Below are 21,180 nucleotides of genomic sequence, written 5' to 3' on the forward strand. Positions count from 1 at the left end.
GGAAAGTTTCGTGGATGTCTAATTAAAAGCCAATATGTGTTCTGAGTGCATGGACACAATTGTGTTTTCTAATCACAATTTTTAGTCTTAAATATTATCTAAATTCTGTAAAAGATATTTCATATTAATAAACATAGATTGTTTCTGTAATACTTTCATCTGTTTAGGTGGGTAATTTCTAAAAAATATATAAACTGGAATACTAATAATAAAGTCGTTGTGACTTCATTTAAAATGGAAAACTAGACAGGTCCCTTCTGCATCTTCTACTTCCAGTTCTGTTTGGAGGAGTGACAGTGCTGGAAGATTCCTTAGTTCTTGCCAATTTGTTGATCCCATCCATGGCTGTACAAGAGGAAAGATTTATTGCCAGTATTACCACATGTGAAATCACAGAAGTCTTTCAAAATTGTTTGGGCTGGTACTTTTCATACTACAGTTTTGTTCTTGTAGTGCATGTAATGTCTTTGAATCACTTATGTTTAGAAAACCTTGGGTTTTTTATCTTTCATTTTTCTTCTTGAAATTCTTAAACATTGCTTGTATCACTACTGATACAACTATAGAATGATTGAAGCTGGTTAGGGAGTGGTAGTGGATGGAAGAAGGAAGGGTTTGGGAAGGTTTGATTCAAGCCCCTCTACAGCTTTTATACAATCTTGGAAGTCAATAGAAAGCTGGAGATAAATGCTAAATTGTTTCTCTCCAGTGTATCTGTATGGTTAGTATTGTTGGGGAGGTTTAGCGAAAGGGGATAATGAATGTTTATTTGAGTACAAAAATGCTTGAAACTGAAACTACCAAGTATTTACAATGGCCTCTTAAGTCTGCTTTGACATAAGTTAATATCTTGACGAACTACTTTGGTCCAGGCATTTTTAATGAGGGTTTTTTCTCTTACATGAACCTACCTCTGGATCTCCTTCTCATAATATTTTGAGGATTCTTTAAGAATTCACAGGCATTGATGTGGCATTTGATTTAAAAAATGTTGTAGTAATAACATTATAATCTGTAACAGGGTGTTTCTTTTGGTTTTGGTTAGCAGCCAGAGGGTCAGGGAACCCAAACAATATTCGTAGTAGTGGAGCTCGTGGGTATTGTTATTTGTATAATTATGATTTCCAAAAGGAATACAAGAATACAAGATTTTTGTTGTTCTCCAGAAGGCATGTAGCTGCTAGATTTTTTTTTTTTTTTTTTAACCACTTTCTGTATACTGCCTGTATCCATTTATTGCTGACTTATTTGGAGACCTCCTTATATTTCAGTTACTGAAGGTTTTAGTTCAGCCAATAGACTTTTCATCTGCTCTTCTATTTTGATCTAAGTTTTTGTGATTTGTTACCCTCTGGGTGATGTTGGAAATGGGTGTAGACAGATTATCTGGAGCCAAGTGAGATGTGCTCCATGCAGGGCAGCAGGCTTTGTGGAAAAGGAGAATGTGAAAAACATCATTTTGTTTCCACTTACGCATTGCAGCTACCATGCAGAAAAAAGCTGATATTTTCAGTATTATGAATTATTGAGTAAATAGCTCTGTGATGAAAATAATTAAGTTCCCTAGACTGTTCTGAATTTTCCAGCATAAATGCTGGGCTCTGAAGCTGTGTGACATTTGAGGATGAAGCCCAGCTCTGCTGAGTCCAGTCCTTTGGTTTGGAATTCTTTTCATCAGTGCTTGCATGCTTTGGTTTTTTATTTTCAGGAGTTAAAAGATAAATGGGTGGGCTGGGATTAGAAGATGGACTACTAAGGGACATGCAGTGGTTGGAGATTGATTTGAGAATAGTTCCAGCTGAGTAAGAAAGTAAAAGCTTGAATGCTGAAGTTGCACAGTAGCATTTGGCATGAGCCTTTTTGATAGCTGTAGAATTGATGATAAGTAAAGGGAGATGGAAGAAGAAATTATGCTGAGAGTTGAGATCTGTCCTAGCAATGTTTTTGTTCTGTGCACATTCACAGAATAATCTGTTGCATGTAGATAAAAGCATACTAAAAAATTATCTCTGGAATTGAGCATTCTCATGGAGAGTTCAGTTCTTGGATCTGAGTGTTGAGATTTCAGCCCTTCAGAAATGCTGTGTATAACTTTTCTCCACTAAGGACTCTTGTCCAAGTACATAATATTTATTTAGGAGATCATTTGTTTTTAATGCCACAGATATAATTTCAGTATTAAAATCTATCTAGTGTAAGGACTTGCAGCAGAGTGTACCTATCCAAGCATCCAGCATTAGAAGGAATGCAACAGGTGGCACCATAAACATACTACTGGAAAAAACTTTTGGTTACATTCAACTTGAGAGAATGGGGGTGAAGGTTTGCTGAAGTGAAAAAGAAAAAAGCCAAAAATTAATCCTTGTTAAACTAAACCAGTTTAGTCTGATCAAGCTGAGCCTAGACTGATCTTTAAAAGCTTATTTCATTCTTCTCCTCTCCTTCAAACAAGTAATACAATAGCAAGCTTGCTAAGGCCAAAATTTGATAGCATCTAGGATATTTTAATATAAGTAATGATTGGTGTTTCAGTTTTCCTACAATATTCCTGAGATATGGAGCCCCACATTTTAGTGACAGCAGTGCTAGCTGCATGTTCATGAGCATTCAAAACTTCCTAAGAAAGCTTTGAGGATTTTCTTTTTTAGTCTGTGGAATACTATAGACTAGGAAAGGGTGGGCTTTTGTGTTACTGATTATTTTGTAGTGATGGTTCATGTGAGTTCGTTGTGCTTAGTGCTGTGCAAGTTTTTTTTTTTGCTCTGCACATTTTACAGTTTATTCGACCATGTCAAAGAAGTGTGTGAAAGGATTTTCGTGGAAGGGATGGGAAAGCAGACACATAGGTGCATGAATGGATATTATAGTGCTATACTTTTAATGCTGCAGATGCTCAAGGGTATATTTAAGCTATTTCATGGTGTGAGTATATCTGATTATTCGCAGATAGTATTGTGGGTACTGCAGCACAGATGATGTAAATATCAACAATTGTGATCATGATAATCTTCAGTCTCACTAACAGAATAAGCTAGGGGGCTCAAATATGTGGTAATTTTAAGTGATGTATTTCTCAGACTATTGGCCTTCTACTTTTTGAGTTGTGGACTCTTCCAGAAGGTCAGTTGTCTGACAAAACAGCAGGGTATCATGTGTGGCGGATAGATCACGATATATGCAGATATCATGTGCCATAAACATATGAGTGCTTATGATGCACTCATGTGCAATTAATTGTTTCATTCTTTTTGTTCTCCTTTCATCCATAGGTGACAAAGAGGGTCAAGTCCATGCAGATGTTCCATACTCCTGTGACTTATGCGATGCAGGGTGACAGAGTAGGTGTCTGCGTGACCCAGTTTGATCCCAAACTGCTGGAACGAGGCCTGATTTGCACCCCAGATTCACTTCACACCATCCACGCTGCCATAATTTCCTTGAAGAAAATTCAGTATTTTCGAGGAGCTCTTCAGACTAAGGCCAAGTTCCACATCACAGTTGGTCATGAGACAGTTATGGGAAGAGTGATGTTTTTCAGTCCAGCCCCTGCTAACTTCAATGAAGAAATTCAAGAAAATGTTTTTGATTTTGAAAAAGACTATCTTTATCAAGAGCAATATTTGTCCAAGGACTCAGTTTCTTCAGAGGAGAACAAAGAAAATGACCAGGCAGGAGAAGTCCAGCTCCCAAAACAACAGTGGGCTTTGCTGGAGTTTGAAAAACCAGTCACTTGTCCTAAACTGTGCCTTGTGATTGGCTCTAAGCTGGATGCAGATATTCATGCCAATACCTGCAGGCTGGCATTCCATGGGGTACTGCTCCAAGGCATGGAAGACAAGAACTACACAGAGACTTTCCTTCCAAAGCTGAAAGTGTACAAACAGAAGCACAAAGAAGGACAGGTGGAAAGGGTAAGCTATCTCTCTATGCTATATATGGGAACTGGGAATATTTGTCCTGTACATGTTGGTGGGCTGCAGAATTGTCACTGCTACGTTCTAGAATGCTTACACAGGTTTTTCTAATGTCTGTTACCCAGTGTATTACATCTGGTCTGCTTGCAAACAGAAATCACTGTTTAAAGTGACTGGTTTACTCAGTGCAATCCAGTGGTGAGTAATTTGGTGCTGGTTTTGCACAGATCCTTTTGGAGTCTGATCAGTGTGTTCCTCCCAGAGACTGGCTTTGTGCATCCTCCTAAATGACAAAACTTCCAGGTTTCCATTTATGTAGTTACACAATCTGTAAATCTTTACATTGAAAATGTAAAGACAGCAGAAAACAAAGTGGCATTTGGTTAAATAATACAAATTATTTTCATTTTGTATCTTTACATTTTAATAAAAGCATTTGTTTTAGTAGGCAGAAAGAAATTTCCTACAGGATACCTTACAAGAGGTAACATGTTGTAGTTGGAATCAGGTTCATGACGTGGAGAACTTAAGCCATGCCTAATGCATGTTATTTCTGTGTCACACAGGTAATGATAATTATCATCATCTGCTATAGGGCTTGTATTTGACCCATCTCAGTGTAGTAGAAAACAGAGAGGCTTTCTGGAGGAGTTAGCAGCTACAGTGAAAATGAAAGGGGATTTGTTTGTACCCTGCCATTGGAATTGGAGAGATGCACTGTCTGTAGTGGTTGGAGTTACATTGCTGGCATAGGTTTGGCTTGGTGGTGGTTATCCTTCAGTCAGCAGTGGAGAATCACTTGTTGATACATTGCATGGTGGAATTTTTCATGATGAAGGGTTTAGGTGGAGATGTACAATGTATAAATAACTTAATTGTTTATCCCTTAGTGAACAAAGTTGATCCAAACGTCAGCATTTGTTTACTTGATATATTGGTATGATAGGTGATCTATTAAATATTGGGTAAAGAACTCTTTTAATTTTCCTAAATCAAAACTTCATTGTTTGAACAAAATGTTTAGCATTCTTCTTTTCAAAATGCCATAAAACTGAGTTGAGGATTGCATAATATCTCTCCTCAATTTGCTATAGGAGACTAAACACTTGGCATATGATACTGTGTTTGCTATGTATAATGCAGACTCCTTGAATATTGTTTGTTTGCTTTACTAATTTAATAGTAGGAATATCCCTGCTAGGGCATGATTAGTGAGGTTCTTCAAAATTAATTGACAAATAGCTAATTCATATTTCTTCCCTTTTTTTCTTGAGGTCTCTATTGAATTTTTAACTCTTAAAAAAAAAAGAAAATTCAAAGGAGGAACTCATATTTTCACTTCTGATTTTGGAGGCCTTTTATTTCAAAGGAATGACAGACCTATGACATTATGTTGGTTTTTCGAATGCCAGTTTTGTCACTAGAAAGGGAGGTAGTTAGGAGGGGGATGTCTGTAGCTTTCTGAATTTTTCTTGGTTTATATGAATTATCTGAAACACCCAAACCCTGTGGTCACTCTTCACAATTTTGGTAGCAGGTGTCTTGTCTCTCTTGTTTGACATGCCCAGCTGCCTTTCTCTCTGGCTGATGGAGGCACTGAATTAGAACCAGGAGTGCAGAGTGTTCTGGGCTCTGAGCTGCAGAAAGCTCTGGACCAAATACGTGTATGTGTCATTCCTGTGGCACTCAGGAGCTTTCTGAACTCATGGAACTTTTGCCTTTGTCTTGACTAAAGATTGATACACTTGTGCAAGGCCCATGCTGCCAGGATCCAGCGAGACCTGGCTTACAATAACAATTGTGTGAGCCATAGAGACAGATGCCTTTCTCCACCTGGGGTGAACTGGTCTCACATTCTTTATTGTTGTTCTCAGTACCTGGCACTGATCTATGGCACTTAAAAACTTGCAAAGTACCAACTGTGTGAGTTGTCTGTTGGGGTTGACAGTTTGCTGTTAGCCCTAGTCATACAATTTTAATTGGTTTTATTTGGTGTTATTTTCAAACTGTTTGCCAGTTTATATATTCTGCTCTTGATTTTACTGTGTAAATAATGGAATAACATTAATCAATTGCACATACTTTATTTTCTGGCCCAAACAAAAACCAATGAACACGCTTTATTTAATATTTGACCAACAGAATAATTTATTAGTCTATGTTAGTGAACTGGTTTATCTTCCTGTGCTGTTTAAAATGTGGATCAGGGAGGTGTATTATTTTATCCTGCCTTTGTGCCACAGTGTGCCCTATATCTTTGCCTTGATTGCTGTGTGTGTGGATACTAATTGGTCCTGTAAAGGGACAATTGCCATTGCAGCTTTGTTTGTACCCACATTCTGCCTCCTCGGGTACTGCAGATACTTGAGCTGGCATTTTCCCTATGCATGCTGAAGGGATGATGGAGCAAACACAGCAGGAAAGGCTCATGGTGTAAAGTCCCAGGAGTACTCAGGGACTTGGAAGGGTTGGTGGGAAGAGGATGGTGCCAGGTATAAAGTGCCTGCTGGGGAAGTACTTACAGCCGAGGTAGCTGCTGGTCAGGTCTGTGCTTTGCAGAGCACAGCAGCAGGAACAATTGGGTGGTACAGAGACTTATTTTAGTACACAAAGTCAACAGCTAATAGAAAACTTGAATCAGCTGGTCCCACCCTGCTGCTGATGGATGGCTGGAGATTAGGATCGCTGAATTTAGGGTGTCTATTCTTGGCACTGATACAGGAAAATTTCTTTCTCTGTTGAGCAAGGAAGCTTCCCCCCTCCTCACCTTCCCTGGGGAGGCATAAAATAATAATAATAATTAAAAAATACATGTTACCTTCACAAGAAGTGAACTTTTCCTTCAGAGAATACTGCTGGGGAAAATTAGCTTCATAGCTTCCTGAAAGGCTGGGAGAGAGGGAGGCAGGGCATGTAACGTCCCTTCGTGATGGAAACATACTTCCAGAGCAGGGATGCAGGGCAATTCCATAGTGCCCATTTGTAAAACATTGCTGCTAATCTGATGTGGAGTCTCCCAAGCCCCCCTGCTTGCTGCTGGAATTAAAACAAATTCACTGCAGTTTAACTACGAGTTTACCCAGGAGAAATCAGGCATTTATGGTTTGGCTTTTTGTTCCTATTCTGATTACTTTGAGTGCTGATGGAATAGTAAGAACTGTAAATTCATTAAGTTTCAGCATCACAGTATTTTTTCTTGTGTGCCCCTTGTGCATAGCACCCTTCTGGACTGTAAGGTTTATTTTATTTTTTTAATACAACAAGAATATTCTCCAACATTTTTTGTCTCTCTACAAGGAATTGTGACATTTTTCTTGTTTCACATAGAAATCAAATCCATGGAAAATATGGCATTTACTACACAGTATTTTTTTTAAATCATACTTAAGCTAGCAAACAGTGTTCAAGTAGTACAGTTTACTGAAATCCCATGCCTGAGCTTCCTGTTTTTTCTCATCAAGTGATGGAAAATATTCTACAAAAATTCAAGTACCCTGTCATTGCATTTTTTTACTGATCACTTTTCCCTTTTGGTATCTTACTTCTCTAATGCCAAGATTGAGTGGAGCACTGGGAGAGAAAGAATCAAACTTGACTACTGCTGCTCATCAAAATCTTTGTATTTACCTGTCTGTAGTGCATCCTTGTTTATTCATCTGCTGATTTTTTTTTGGGAGAAGGAGAGTAAAGAGGAATAAGTATTACTGTGATTTATGACAAATTAGTATATGAGAAGTTAGTGTTGTCTGAGGTGCAGCTTAGTCCATGAAATTGAGGTGCTGGGATTGTATCTTGGTTATGAAAATGTTGCATGAGTGTACTGCAGTAATGGTTTTTATCTGGTGTTATACCATTTGATATTTTTGAGCTGTAACTAAATTGTGTGAATGCTGTATTTTACTTTAGACCACAAGGGGTTTTTTATGTTTAAGTGTGGTGAGTTTTAAGGAAAATCAAAATATGCTATTTCATCAGAACTAAGAGGGTGGTAGCCGAGGTTTGTATTTGCTTAATGGTTTCAAAACCAGTGTAAAATACTAGTCCAGCTTTCTCTTGCAGAGAGGACTCAAGAGAGGGGAGAACTTCAGCGGGAGGAAGTTACTGTCAAGAGCATCTTTTGGGTGTGGTTACGTGGAGTCAGAGACTGTTGCCCTCTGGAAATTTTATTTTTGCCAGCCCTTGGCTGCCTGACAAGCGTGCTTTCAATAGGAAAAAGCTCAGCTGGCAACAAGTGGCTTGTACTGATAAAAAGGTAAAAGAGAGTGCTATTGTGAGCTTTCATTCCAGTGCAGCTCTAAGGAGGGTAATGTGGGAATTTTGGTGGAAAAAGGGCAAATGAGTGTGAAGGAGGTTTTGTCCCATTGATTTGGCATTCGGTGCTGGTGGAGGATGTGGGCTTGCTGAACTGCAGCAGGCCAGCAGTTCCTGGAGTTGGAGACAAATTACAAAGCTAAACAGCACCTGTTGTCCTTGGTCTTGTGCTTCTGGAGACAGTGTTCAGCTCTTCATAGTTCTCTGGGCAAAGAGACTTGTTTTAATACTGACATCATCTCTAAAATGCCTTCTTTGAATTTAACCTCTCGGCAGCCTTGCAGGTTAATTCCAGACTGACTCATGAAGCAGTTACTCAGTTCCTGGAGTAAATCCTTTCTATTTGTCACATTATTTGCTCTTTGTCTTCCATGAACGTACAGGTTGAGTGCAGAGAGTTTCAAGTGAAAGGTGAACCGTAGGAGTGCATCATGCTTTCCTGCATGACTCAGATATTCTGCCTGTTTTGAAAATGTTTGCACTAGCAGGCTTTATCTTAGGATAGTTGCCACAGGGTCCTATTGTCATGGGTACTCATAAATCCATAGCTCTGTGACAGAAACAAAAGGAGGAGGAAAAGTCTGTCTTGCAGTGTGAGCTGCATCTTCTGCATTTTCAGACTTGTGTAGTGAAAAATATACATGTGTTGGCTGGAATGGTTTCTCATTGTAAGTGTAGCAGGATGCTTTCCTGTCATAATCGGCTTGTCCTTTATAGATACTTTATCAGTGTTCCTCTGTCAATGAGAAGAATTAATTCTCTCTATTCCAAAGTTTTTAATGTCTCTTTCTCATTATTTGCTCTTTCAGCTTTGCTTGGTGGTAATCATGGTGCATGATGTCCTGGTTTTGTTCCTAGCTACTTTGTTCACACTTTTGTGGGTTGCTGGATAGTGACTTTTCTTGTTGAACCCATTTTCTTGTTGTGCCCAGACCTCTCCTGGGGGCTGAGGCCATCATGTAGCCAGCATGCTTAGTTTCTAGGGATGCCTGTTGCTTAATACCAAAATGTTACTAATTGTTTGCATATTAGTGTGATCTAAGTGTCCCCAAGGAGAAACACATTGTTACAAGAGCAAGAAGTGAAAGCAAGGTAAGTTATCAAGATCTTTATCAGCACATCTCTTCTGAAGCCTGAATGGAAGAGAGAAAGCTTATCTTTCACATCTTTTAAAAGTGTTGGGTTCTTTCCTCTTCTTCCAGCAGGATAGGAAGAGCTTTGTCAGAGCAAGTACATTACCTGAGTGGTAAAAGGGAAGGTCTTTGTCACCATCACTTCGAAGATCTTTCTGGCCTTTCAGAAGAAGGATAGGATTTTGTGGAGATGAGTGCCAATAAGCAGCTACAGGAACTGTGAGAAAATGGTATTAAATTTGTTGATGACCACCAATGACTCAGACTGTCCCTTGGGGAACTAGACATTTTCAAAAGCAGCAGTTTTGAAAATGGTGGGTTTTCAAAAACTATGAGCAATATTTGAGTGGAAACAGCACATTTAGTTATTGAGTACACACCAAGTTTGTAGGAGCTCAGCTACACATGTAACCACACTGCTGAAGGAATGTGCAAAGGAGGAAAAATGGACTTGCCCATGAATGAATAGGAGCATCTCATGTGATTCATTTAAGGGATGAGAGCAGTTCTGTGGTGATTACCTTTGCTTGGAGAGGCAGTAGGTCAGTAGTATAGGAGTACCAGAGTATCCCTGTCTGGAAAGATTCCTGGGTAGTGGATCATTTATAAACAACACTGGTACTTTTTTCACTTAATCCTTTCCAGATATCTGTAATACAAGAATTTAATTTAGAGTTGTGCCTATAGACTATTTTCAAAGTATGTGTGAAAGAAATACTGTCCCTTAAATTTTCTGTTGAGTGGTTGAATAGTGCTGCTATGAATGAAGATAATTAAAATTTACCAAATTCTACTTCCATCTAACTTATTTCTAGGTGCAGGATGTTTCATTCTCTTACTAGACCTAATGTTGCATCTGCTGGTTTTCTTACAGTGACAGTGCAGTGCCAGGGGCATAGCAAGTAAACCCTGCATCAGTCAGGTGCTTTCTGGGTGACTGAGGTGAGGTTTGCAGACTGATGGGGGCACAGTGTGAGTAGCAAGGCCACACTCTGAATCTGATGGAGTGCTGCCTGCATGTAGAAGCAGTGACCTGGGCTGTCTGCAGAACCCTCTGGGACTCTAGCTGGGAGAAGTGGTGGATGTCACTCCATCATCTACTGTAAACATGCAGACGCCACAATTACTATTTTTCCTGCTTTGAAGTCTGAGCATGAGTTTGTTTGGTTCTGCTTGGCTGCTGATGGTATGCTAAATACAGTAATAATACAGAGATGAAGGCAATCAGGTGAATAAAAGTGCACAGCACACTCACTAGTTAAAATGCACTGTTAAATAGGAGTATAAAAGATGCATTTATTTATTGGCTCTTGTTTAGTTTTTGAGTAAAAGAGTTCAAGAAGCTTGGTGGGGGAAGGGAAAAGGGAGGGCTTACTGCCCATTAAACAGAAATACCATTTCTGCTAAACAATGCTGAGAAAAGGATGGTGATGCTTCCCAACATCAGCATTTGGATTAACATAGTGCAATAAATTGGTCATAAAAGTGTACCAGGTAAGTTGCAGAATCTTACTTCTTACCCATAGGAAAAAAAGGTTTTGTTCACTCACCAGCTGAAGAATGGCTTACTCCACGTGACTGGGTAGTAGAATTTTGCAAGGTTTGAGTAACACCTATGGTTATTATTTACATTATTAAATTTAAAATGCAGACATGCTTTTGAGTCTTGCAAGTGTGTGGACAGCTGGTCTTGATTTTTCTGAGGTTGTGTAACAGTCACCTGTGGGGGAATCAGTTTGTCAGCAAGGCAACCAATACACCATTTTATTTATTGGATACAAAAATAAATTAAGAATGTTGCTTAGGTTGCAAAATCAAGAACTTGAAAGTTAGGAAATACCAGATTTACAGTTGCTTATGCAACATTAATTCTGTTCCCCTGTGCCTCTACCCTGTGCATTTAATAAGGCAAGGTTCCTCTGAAATTTTTTTGGATGTGGTCATGTTAAGATTGTATCATGGAGCATATCGAAGAGGAACAGGGATAAGACTGTATGGACATCTGGCATTTCTTAACTTCTTAAGTGCCCAATTCTGCAACTTAGATTTATATAAAACCTAAGTTATTTAATTTCCTAGGTATTTTTAAAGTCAAAAGATGAAGTAAAACTAAACCTCCATATTGCTGAAGCATGGCCATCCCTTTACTGTGCACCTTCACTGGGGCTGCCCTTGTAAACATCCAGTGTAGCACAGGCTTGTGTGGCTTGATAGCACAAACCTTGGTAGCCAAATGGCAGAAGGAGGCTGTTACCTGGTAGAGGAAGTGGCTTTGGGCAGCAGATCCACACACTGGAGTTGGAGATCCTCAGAGGAGGGGACAGACTTAGGGTATTTGAATATCCTGAGAGGGGAATGCACATCTGTCAGAGACAGTTCCCTCTTCTTCATCAGCATCAGTTGCTTCAGGCAGCTCTTTCCAGGCCTGTTCTGTCCTTGTTGCCTCCTTCTAGTGAGGATTTTGTAAGCCTCTGCTCTTCATTCCCCTCTGCCCTCCTCAAGCTATTTGTGGGCAGTTTCCTTTAGAAAGAAATTTAATTTATTGTGGCTTATAGCTGACCTCCTGCTATGTGTCAGGTCTATGTAGTGTTCCAAATGAAACTTGCCATGTCCCACTGATGTCTCCTTTTGGATGTTTAGGATTTAAAAACCCAAGATCACCACAGTTAAAAATACTTTAAAATAGTTAAGAAGTTGCTTGTGTGTTTTTAAGTCATGGAGGTACTACCAACAATCTTCCTGGCTGCTCAGAACCTTCTCCAGGAAGAGCAGCCATCTTCAGCTTGGCAGTCCTCTCTGTGCCACGCTTACAGAGCCAGGTCAAGACCTGTACATACCATCCTGTCTACAGAACAGCTTGTGGTTTTTTGGGTTTTTGGTTTTTTTTGTTGGTTTTTTTTTTCTTGGATAGTAAGGATCACAACGTTTTTAATCTGTGTAGCAAGCCAGGGCTGGCTGGTCTGGAGATGGATGGTGTAGGATGGTGGATGTATAGGATGTAGGATGTCTTGAGCCTCCACTTTCCCATGTATGTTAATGTTGCTTTTTCCATATAATGGGAAAGCAGTATAGATTAATAAAAAATTAAATAATGACATGAACCAGTTTCTTCTCACTTGGTAAAACTAATGTTTTCATTCAGACCATGTCAGGAATTCAGTGCCTGTGTTTGTTTTGGGATTCAACCCTTGTAAGCTTTAAACAGAGATGAAGGAAACTTGCACTCTAAAGGTGCATAATGAATGAACAGTGTCCTGTTGAAACCCTGTATGTGCCTGGAGAATTCTGACAGGGAGGTGTTGAGCTTTTAGAACTTAGAGCAGTCTGGTTGTGCACCTCTCACTTGTCCTGATTCAGTATTCAGCACTCCTTTTTTTTGCTTCCATGCAAGGTTTTACCAGGTTCTAGTGGTGGCAGAATGCTCAGCAAAGAGAAGGGCATTTTATGGCTATTTGTTAAATGTTCCCAAACTCACTTGTCCCTTTAGTCAGAAAGGCAGAGAAAAGGAAAATGTTTTAAGAAACATAGGTTGGTGAGAGATGGGACAAACATCTGAAAACCAAGTTAATGGATATGTGGTGATGTTAATATTAAAACAGCAGTAATGAGATGTGAAGCTGAAGGCTTCTAGTGCTGGAGGGAGTTGCAGAAAGAAAAGTCTTTATGCTGCTGTAAGTGAGCTCTTGAGGAAAAGCTGTGACTGCCCAAATCATTCTTTCTTTGTACCAAGTTGTTCAGCTAGTTCTCAGTACCCAGATATAAGCTAAAAGTATTTATAGAGTAAAAAAGCTGGAAACTTGGTCATTGGAGCAATCCTCTCAGTTCTTTTCTCCTTCACCCTTTTTGTGGCCTCATGTACCATCATTTTCTCAATGCATAAAACCTTGTTTTAAAAGAGAACAGGAATTTGCAGCCTCAAAAATATTCCCATTTCTGACACAGAAATGGAAAGTACTTGAAACTGTTTTCTAGAAATAAATGAGTTGTCACTGATCATGATGAAGATGTCTCAAGTGTACTTTTTCTGACGTACAAAACAGTAATAAAAATGCTTTGTATTTTCACTATTAGTCATAGGTTCTTCTTGTTCTTTTTTCTCTCCTGTTGTTTTTCTGCTTTAGTTTCAATGAACCTTTTATCAGTTTGCTGAGAACAATCCTTAGGCCCTTAAAATAATTTATTTTTAAACTCATGTAACTTTTTATTAAATCAGAAAAAGTTATTCCTTCTCTTTCTCTGTATCTTTTCTAGTATTTAATATGCAGTGCTTTTACTTTGTCTTAAGCCTTTCCTTATTTCCCTGTCATACTGGCACCACTTTGTTTCCTCGTGTTTCTGTTCTGATCCACTTTTTTTTCCTACAGGTACATTAAGAGATGAGAGTTATTTGCTCTCAAAATATGTGTAATAGATTGTTTGAGAGGGTGTTCACATAACAGTAATTTCTAAATTATCCTAAAATGGAGGGTTGTTTAACAGGCTGGACAGTAGAACTTGCTGTCCTGCTCAAAGGGGCATCCTGGAGTTGTTTTTCCTTGGAGCTAATACTATGGTTCGCACTGAATTCCAGCACATAATGTGAACTGTGGTTTTGCAAACAGTCTAAGGCAGGGTAAGTACTGAAGAGATGAGGGGTGCAAGTTGGTTATTTTTTTATGCTAACTTCTTGGTTTCAGCACAAGGGTTATGTGCCAGAGATGCACATACTTCACCTACGGTTATAAAGCACTGTTTACTTTTTTTTGTGCAAACACAAAAGCCAAGTGGGAAGGGATATTTCATAAACTCAGTGCTATTGTGTCCTCTGGTCTAAGCCATAAAACAAGAGTAACAGAGACATTCCCTTTGAACTTGAAATCCTTTTCTAAGCTGCTGATCTAACCTAAGTGAGAGGGGGAGACTATACCAGCCAGAAAATTTCTCGTCTGGGTATTTTTCCCGTCCTGCCCCTTTTCTTTTTTAAGTGTCCTTAAGTGAGTTTGATACTGCACCTCTGCCCATAAATTTAAAAAAATATTATCGTAATGTAGGTCAGTGAACTGAAACGCCACTGTACACCGTGGGGGATTAAAGTCAGAGAGGCAGCCCTCTCCCACTCCTACTAGGTCATATGACAATATAAACAAGAAATGCAAGGAGCCTTCAGCTTTTTCTTGCCCTAATCCTTTGTTTATGCAGCACTTAAACTGACTTTTGGGGTCGTCTCTGTCTGGCATTAAAGCCCTAAAGCTTTTTGAAGTTTCCCTGAAGTTAATAAAATTAGTCTGCCCTCATTGCTAGGCCCCTTGCTGCTGCTTCAGAGCAGACTGCGGATCCCTTACTGTCTTTGTGGCGTTTGGCTTTGTAAGTTCATAATATTTTATACCAAAAGAAAAAGTGTTTGTGAGAAAAGCAGAAAGCTCTCCCGAAAGGCTGTTCAGCTAATAGGCAAAGTGATTGCCATTGTAGATGTTCTGAGAACTCAAAGGGGATTAACTTAAAATCTCGTGATTGGAGGTAAATTGCTGGTAAAGTAATTGGGAGTGTTGAGTTTCAGTTAGAAAGAACAACATATATTTCTCTCCATTTCTACAAAGCAAAGCTAAACCAAAAATATAATTTTTCTTTTAGTTTTTTCTAATGCGATCTTAAAATTGAGAAAATGAGCTTTCCTTCATAGCAATTCTTTGCTACACTCATTTATTTTAATGCAAAGACTGATCCAGTTATCTTAGTTCCTGTTAGGACAGGCATTCTCTAGATATTTTGTCTTTTTCAGGGATAAATTGCTGATGGGCTCACTGGAGGGCATGGATGGCACAGGATGGGGTGTGTAGTATTTAGTGTATGAGACAGACACTTCAGGTCACAGAGGTTTTATTCCAAACAGCCAGTCAGGCAAGTCACTGATCACTTATTATCTTAGCACCACTAAAGTGGTTTTGTTTCTAATGGCCTGTAGAGATGCCAAAGGAATCATGGTGATACCTACAGAACGTATTCATTGGTTAAAGGAGGGGTTTTTGGTTTTTTTTTAAGTTGAGTTAAGAACTGGCTGGATGGCCGGGCCTAGAGAGTGGTGGTGAACGGTGCTGCATCCAGCTGGGGACAGTCACCAGTGGTGCCCCTCAGGGGTCTGTGCTGGGGCCAGCTCTGTTTAATGTTTTTATTGATGACATGGATGAGGGGATTGAGTCTTTCATTAGTAAATTTGCAGATGACACTAAGCTGGGAGAGTGTGTTAATCTGTTGGAAGGTAGGAGGGCTCTGCAGAGAGACCTAGAATGGTTGGATGGATGGGCAGAGTCCAATAAAATGAAGTTTATTAAGTCCAAGTGCTGAGTCCTGCATTTTGGTCACAAAATAATCAATAACTGCCTGCAGTGTTACAGGCTGGGGATGGCATGGCTGGACAGTGCTCAGGTGGAAAAGGACCTGGGGGTGCTGGTCTACAGCTGACTGAACATGAGCCAGCAGTGTGTCCTGGTGGCCAAGAAGGCCATCCTGGCCTGTATCAGGATTGGTGTGGCCAGCAGGAGCAGGGAGGTCATTCCTCTCCTGTACTCAGCACTGGTGAGGGCACACCTTGAGTGCTGTGTCCTGTTCTGAGCCCTCACTTTGGGAAGGATGTTGAGATGCTCGAGCATGTCCAGAGGGCAACATGGCTGGTGAACAACTGAGGGAGCTGGGGGTGTTCAGCCTGGAGAAAAGGAGACTCAGAGTTGACCTTAGCACTCCCTACAAATTCCTGAAAGGTGGCTGTGCTCAGGTGGGGTTGGTCTCTTTCTGCAGGCAACAACTGACAGAACCAGAGGACACAGTCTTAAGCTGTGCCAAGGGAAATACAGGTTGGATATTAGGAAAAAGTTTCTTACAAGAAGGGGTGATAAAGTACAGGAATGGTCTGCCCAGGGAGGTGCTGGAGTTACCATCCCTGGATGTGTTTAAAAAAAGACTGGATGTGGCACTCGGTGCCATGGTTTAGTTGAGGTGGTGTTAGGGCATGGCTTGGACTCAATCTTAGAGTTCTGTTCCAACCTTGTGATTCTGTGACCATTAGAGTGAAAAGAATCATGCATTGGTTACTCTCCTATACTGAATGTGCAAGAGCAAGACCCTAAAAAGCACCTTTCTTTATAAATGATAAGGGGTTTTTAATTCAAAGGTGTGAGTGTGGCATAACTAAACGCTGATAGATTTTGTTTCTGTTCTAGTATTCAGTAAAAGGTTATCATTGCTGGTTTACTCTAAGGTAGTTGATGGCTGTAACACTTGTTCATAGGAGTCACTGGAGTTTTTTCTTACAGCCTTGCTGGGGAGGCTCTAAACTGAGCCATGCTAGCCTAGTATGATTGCTTATCCTGTAATTCCATTTTTAATTAAGTTAAAGATAACTTTGAAGTGCTCTTGGAAAAAATAAAAGATGTTTAGAAAGATGTTGGCCTTTAATGTTGGCTTCCTGTGCCATTTGAGGGATAACTGCAAAAATAATAGATATATTAGAGATCCTCCCTGGAGCATATTGTACCATCTGTATTTCAAACACAGGGCCAGCAGTGGACAAGAGGAATGAACGGTTTTGAAATTCTTGTTTTAGGAATAAAAGATATATAGGATGAAGTAAAATTTTAATTTCTCCAGCCACTGTAACTGGAAAAAAATAAGATTTTGAGAATGTGAGTGCTTCTTCAAGTTGGAATTCACAGCTTCTTTTTCTCCTAGTCTAGCCAAAGAAAGGCAAGAGTGCCTGAAAGCTTATCTCCCCTCTCAACTTCCACCTATTACCAGGGTCTCTAGGAAAAGACATGACTGAGTTTTGCATTTAAGCCAGAAAGTTGCTGAGCAGTGATATTGCCATCAATGGTTCAGAAGCTATTGTGAAGCAGAGGGAGAGGACAGACACAACAAAAAGCCACAAATGTGTCCTTTTGGGGAAAGATGAGGAGTTTAGGCAGTGAGTGTTGTTGAAGCATCTGAACATTTCTGCCTACAGCCTTGGCTGCACCCAGAGCAGAGCTGCCTGTCCTGTTGTCATCTCCACGTGACAGAAGCAAGAAGGGCTGTAGATATTTCTCATCCTGCACCCGGTCTGGGACAGGGAGAGGTCCTGCCAGTGCTCTCTAATACTTCACAGCCCTTTCAAGACTGCTCATGGCTGAGCAAGTAAGTTCTGTTTAAAATAAAACACAAATGAAATTTCTGATGCTAGATTTACTGCCATACTGAGATTGGCACTAAAATGGAGGGATATATATGTAACAAAGTAACAACAATCCTAGGGATTTGAGGCTGTATATGCATTATAGTTTATAGAGGAGGCTTCAGGGAAGGACAATTGCTTAATAAACCGGCGAGATTTTGAGTCATCAATATTTTGAGTTCATTTAAACTAAGTAAAGGGGAGTCTTCAGAACTGATTGCAATTATTTACTGTTCTAAGTCACTTTGGTCTTTGCAACCCTTAGATGTAGCTAAAAATGGTTCCTGAGATGTGAAGAAGAGCTGCAACATTTACCACAAAAAATAATCTAGGAAAGATTGAGGTAATATCCTCATATTTACTCTGATAAATAAATGTTCTTTCTGCATCTACAAGGTAGAGTAACTGCAGGCATTGGGTGTACAAGGATATTCACACCTACAGGATTAGGCTCACTTGACTGCACCTTATACTTTGTAATGCCTGAGGGAGGGTTGTTTATCTTGCCTTACCCACCAACCTCACTGCCTCTTGTTCCTGATAGCTTAATTAACAATTCAACTTGGAATGGTTCTTCCCACTGGGTTACAAACCTTGAAATTAAAATTGGATACAGTGGTCATAAGGCTCTTGGTTTAACAAATCAATATGTATGTAAAGGTGAGTATTTAAAAGGCTCTATTTAGAAGCTTTGTCATTTCTTTGGAAGTGGAGCTGTTGGAATGCGGGTCTGGAGCTAAGACAAAGAATGTTTATGTAGGTGATAATGTACTTAGCTGTAGAATAAATAATGGAATAAACTTTTTGTCAGCATAGTGACTTTCATGGAAAGGTTTCAAGGCAGAAAAAAGATTTTAATTAACTGATCTTTACAGCATGTTCTGATGTAGGTTTTATTCTTTAAGAAGAATATTTTGATAAGGGAGGTAGAAGCAGAAGTGTGTTAGTTCATAAAATCTTCTATGGTTTTAGACAAAAATTGTCTTGAACTCGGCAGTTTAGATAACTCACCCAGAGTTTTGCTCATCTGGGGGTAAATGGTTTGTCAAAGGTGGAGTGGTAGCATGTACCATGGATAATTTGTTGTCACTTTAGCTTGTAGAGTTATGAATCCAATTTTTTTTTTTTTGCAGGTGATGGATGATTACAGTGTGATTGGTCGTTCATTGTTTAAAAAGGAAACAAACATCCAGATTTTTGTGGGTCTGAAAGTGAAACTGTCTACGGGAGAAGATGGAATAATAGATGGTGGTTTTGGACAAAGTGGTAAATTTAAAATCCGAATTCCAGGTAGGTGCTTAGCAGTTAACAAATACTAATCTATCTCCAGTGTAGAGGATCTTTCCATACTGCAAGGTGAAGTGCTACCAGTAATCTCCTGAAGTTTTGAAATCGGCTCATGTACAGAGGACTGTACCTCTTCTAATTACATGATGGTGGCTGTGACTTACAGTGTGACACCGAATGTCCTGAAGCCACATCCCCTGTGTCAAAAAACTCAGGTCTCAAAATGACTTCTTGCTGAGTGGCACTAACACAGAAATCCTGCTGTGCCCAGAGAGGTTTGTGGTAATCTCTCTCTCTTAATGTATGTATGATTTGCACCAGAGCCCTTCTGAACAAATAAAAGAAAGCAAACCTGCAATCATTTTTACCTGTAGCTGCTTATTAAATATAGTATATTGGATGGAAGTTCCTTAAATTGGCTCTGTTCTGCATGTTATTACCTAACTTGCCTTCAAGCAAAAACCGCTTGATAAATGGGGTTTTGGATATCTTGAGAGTTTTTTTATTGCTTGTGTCTCCTGGTTTTATAATATTATGTATGACTTTATTTTTCATCCTTGGTGAATTACAGGAAGGAATTATGCCTCCTTAGGTTAGAGCGTGGGAAATTATTGGTGCTAGAGTTTATAAGTGTCATTTACTGGGGGTATTTTTCCTCCTCCTTTTAAGGCAGGAGAATAGTTCTGAGACTTTTCAGAAGGCAATAATAGGTGTTGCATTTAACTCAGATTGTAGGAGAAGATTTTAAGGATACCAGGCAGTACTTTTGTATTTCTGTTTTGTCTTCAGCCAGTTTGTCACTAGTTAATCCCCCACCCTCTCAGGGAGATGAGCAAGATTACTTCTGTTGAACGAGTGGAGAAAAGAAATTATAATGTTCTATGGCAGCAAACAGTCAGCATAGCCATTGTTTTTCAGAGAAAGATGAAGTTTCCTGATTCCTTGTAGAAGATGAACTATCCATTTAGAGTGTGATGCAATTGCTCTAATATTGACCCTCTGCAAATTTTCTTTCTACTTCCTATTACAGGGTAAGAATTTCTTTCTATATGAAATATCTCATGTGTTCTCTCCTACCTGTACTTCTAGTTTTGTAACCAAGTGCTAGATTTTGCAGGTAGGTCTGAGAGCCTAACTGGCAAGCACACTTCCCATTTGAAGACAAAGTTTGCACCAGATATGGTTTTGCTTTTAGTTTTCTGGTATGTAAAAGATTTGGGGGATTCACTGAGGTGCCTTCAGGTAGGCAATGAAATGATGCATAGATGACCTTAGAGCTGAAAATCAAGATGATATCTTGCTTAAAAATGTAATTATGTAATGTTCCTAGTAACTTTCTCTTCCAGAGGCAAAAATCTTATGAATAAAAAGAACAGGAGGATGGCATTTACCTTGTCATTTCTACTTTTTTGGATGGAGGAAATGGTTCTTCCTAGGACAGAGAGAGGCCTTATAAGGAGTCTCTGGCACCCTTGTGGATTTAAACAGGAACTGTAATTGTGAACCAGCAGTTACATTAAGAAAATTGTATATAGATTTAGATAATGGCATTTTGCTCTCTCCATTTAGTTAGTGGGAAGAAATGATACCTTTCACCAAGGTGTTCATTATCTAATCTTGGTTACACTCATCAGATGTTTAACAGCAGACCTTGAAACAGAGGACCCTTTATGGTTTGTTCTTTCAATGAGAAGAATATGTGGCAGAATGCTAGAATTTAATACCTCTCTAAGGTAGGCAGAATAATACAACTTAGTTTGCTTTGCTTTAGTCTGGGTCAAGCTTGGGTGCTCTTGTTGTCTGGAAAGAAAAAGCAGTAAGTTAAATTAAGTTAGGTTGAGGGTATCAAAGAAAAGAAGCACCGAATTGGAAAGAGCCTAAAAACCTGTCTCTTTAAGAGTTCCAGAGATTTGTATGTAGGGGGAGGGCCATTGCTGTGATACTGCTTGAGTCAACTGCAGTTCACATTCCTTTGTTAGATCAGTGTTGCTTTTTTAATGTGTCTGCACCCTGATTGTGAGTTGGGGTTTGTTTTTTTTTTTTAATTTAACTGGTCAGACTTCTCTCTCCCTTACCTCCACCCCATTCTTAATCCTTGCCTCCTCTCATACAGTCTCTTTCTTGTTTTTTTGGGTAGACCTTTTTTAAAATTTTTGTAAGGTCATTTTTTTCTGTGATTCCTTCAGAAATATATCAGGAAATGAGAGGGAAGGAAAGGAAATGTCCAGGCTGAAAACTGCCTTGTACTGCCTCAGCCTGGAATCCATCAGTCCTCTCATATTTAAAACCAGTCAACCACTAGAACTGAGTTAGCTTGTTCAGCTAGTTGACCTGATGATAGCTGGTGGCTGGTTTT

At 39.5% G+C, this 21,180-nt stretch overlaps 1 protein-coding gene across 2 annotated transcripts in view; it reads left to right on the forward strand.

Annotated features, from left to right (window-relative positions):
• The window catches only part of EEFSEC (eukaryotic elongation factor, selenocysteine-tRNA specific), a 124,844-nt gene that overhangs the window by 62,672 nt on the left and 40,992 nt on the right, over positions 1–21,180 (forward strand). For both annotated transcript variants that reach the window (XM_002198259.7, XM_072934991.1), the window contains exons 5-6: positions 3,270–3,911; positions 18,671–18,827. In XM_002198259.7, coding sequence (XP_002198295.5) covers positions 3,270–3,911; positions 18,671–18,827 — 799 coding nt within the window. The remainder of the gene's footprint in view (positions 1–3,269; positions 3,912–18,670; positions 18,828–21,180) is intronic.

The sequence above is a fragment of the Taeniopygia guttata genome, chromosome 12 (assembly GCF_048771995.1).
Source record: "Taeniopygia guttata chromosome 12, bTaeGut7.mat, whole genome shotgun sequence".
Classification (NCBI taxonomy): domain Eukaryota; kingdom Metazoa; phylum Chordata; class Aves; order Passeriformes; family Estrildidae; genus Taeniopygia; species Taeniopygia guttata.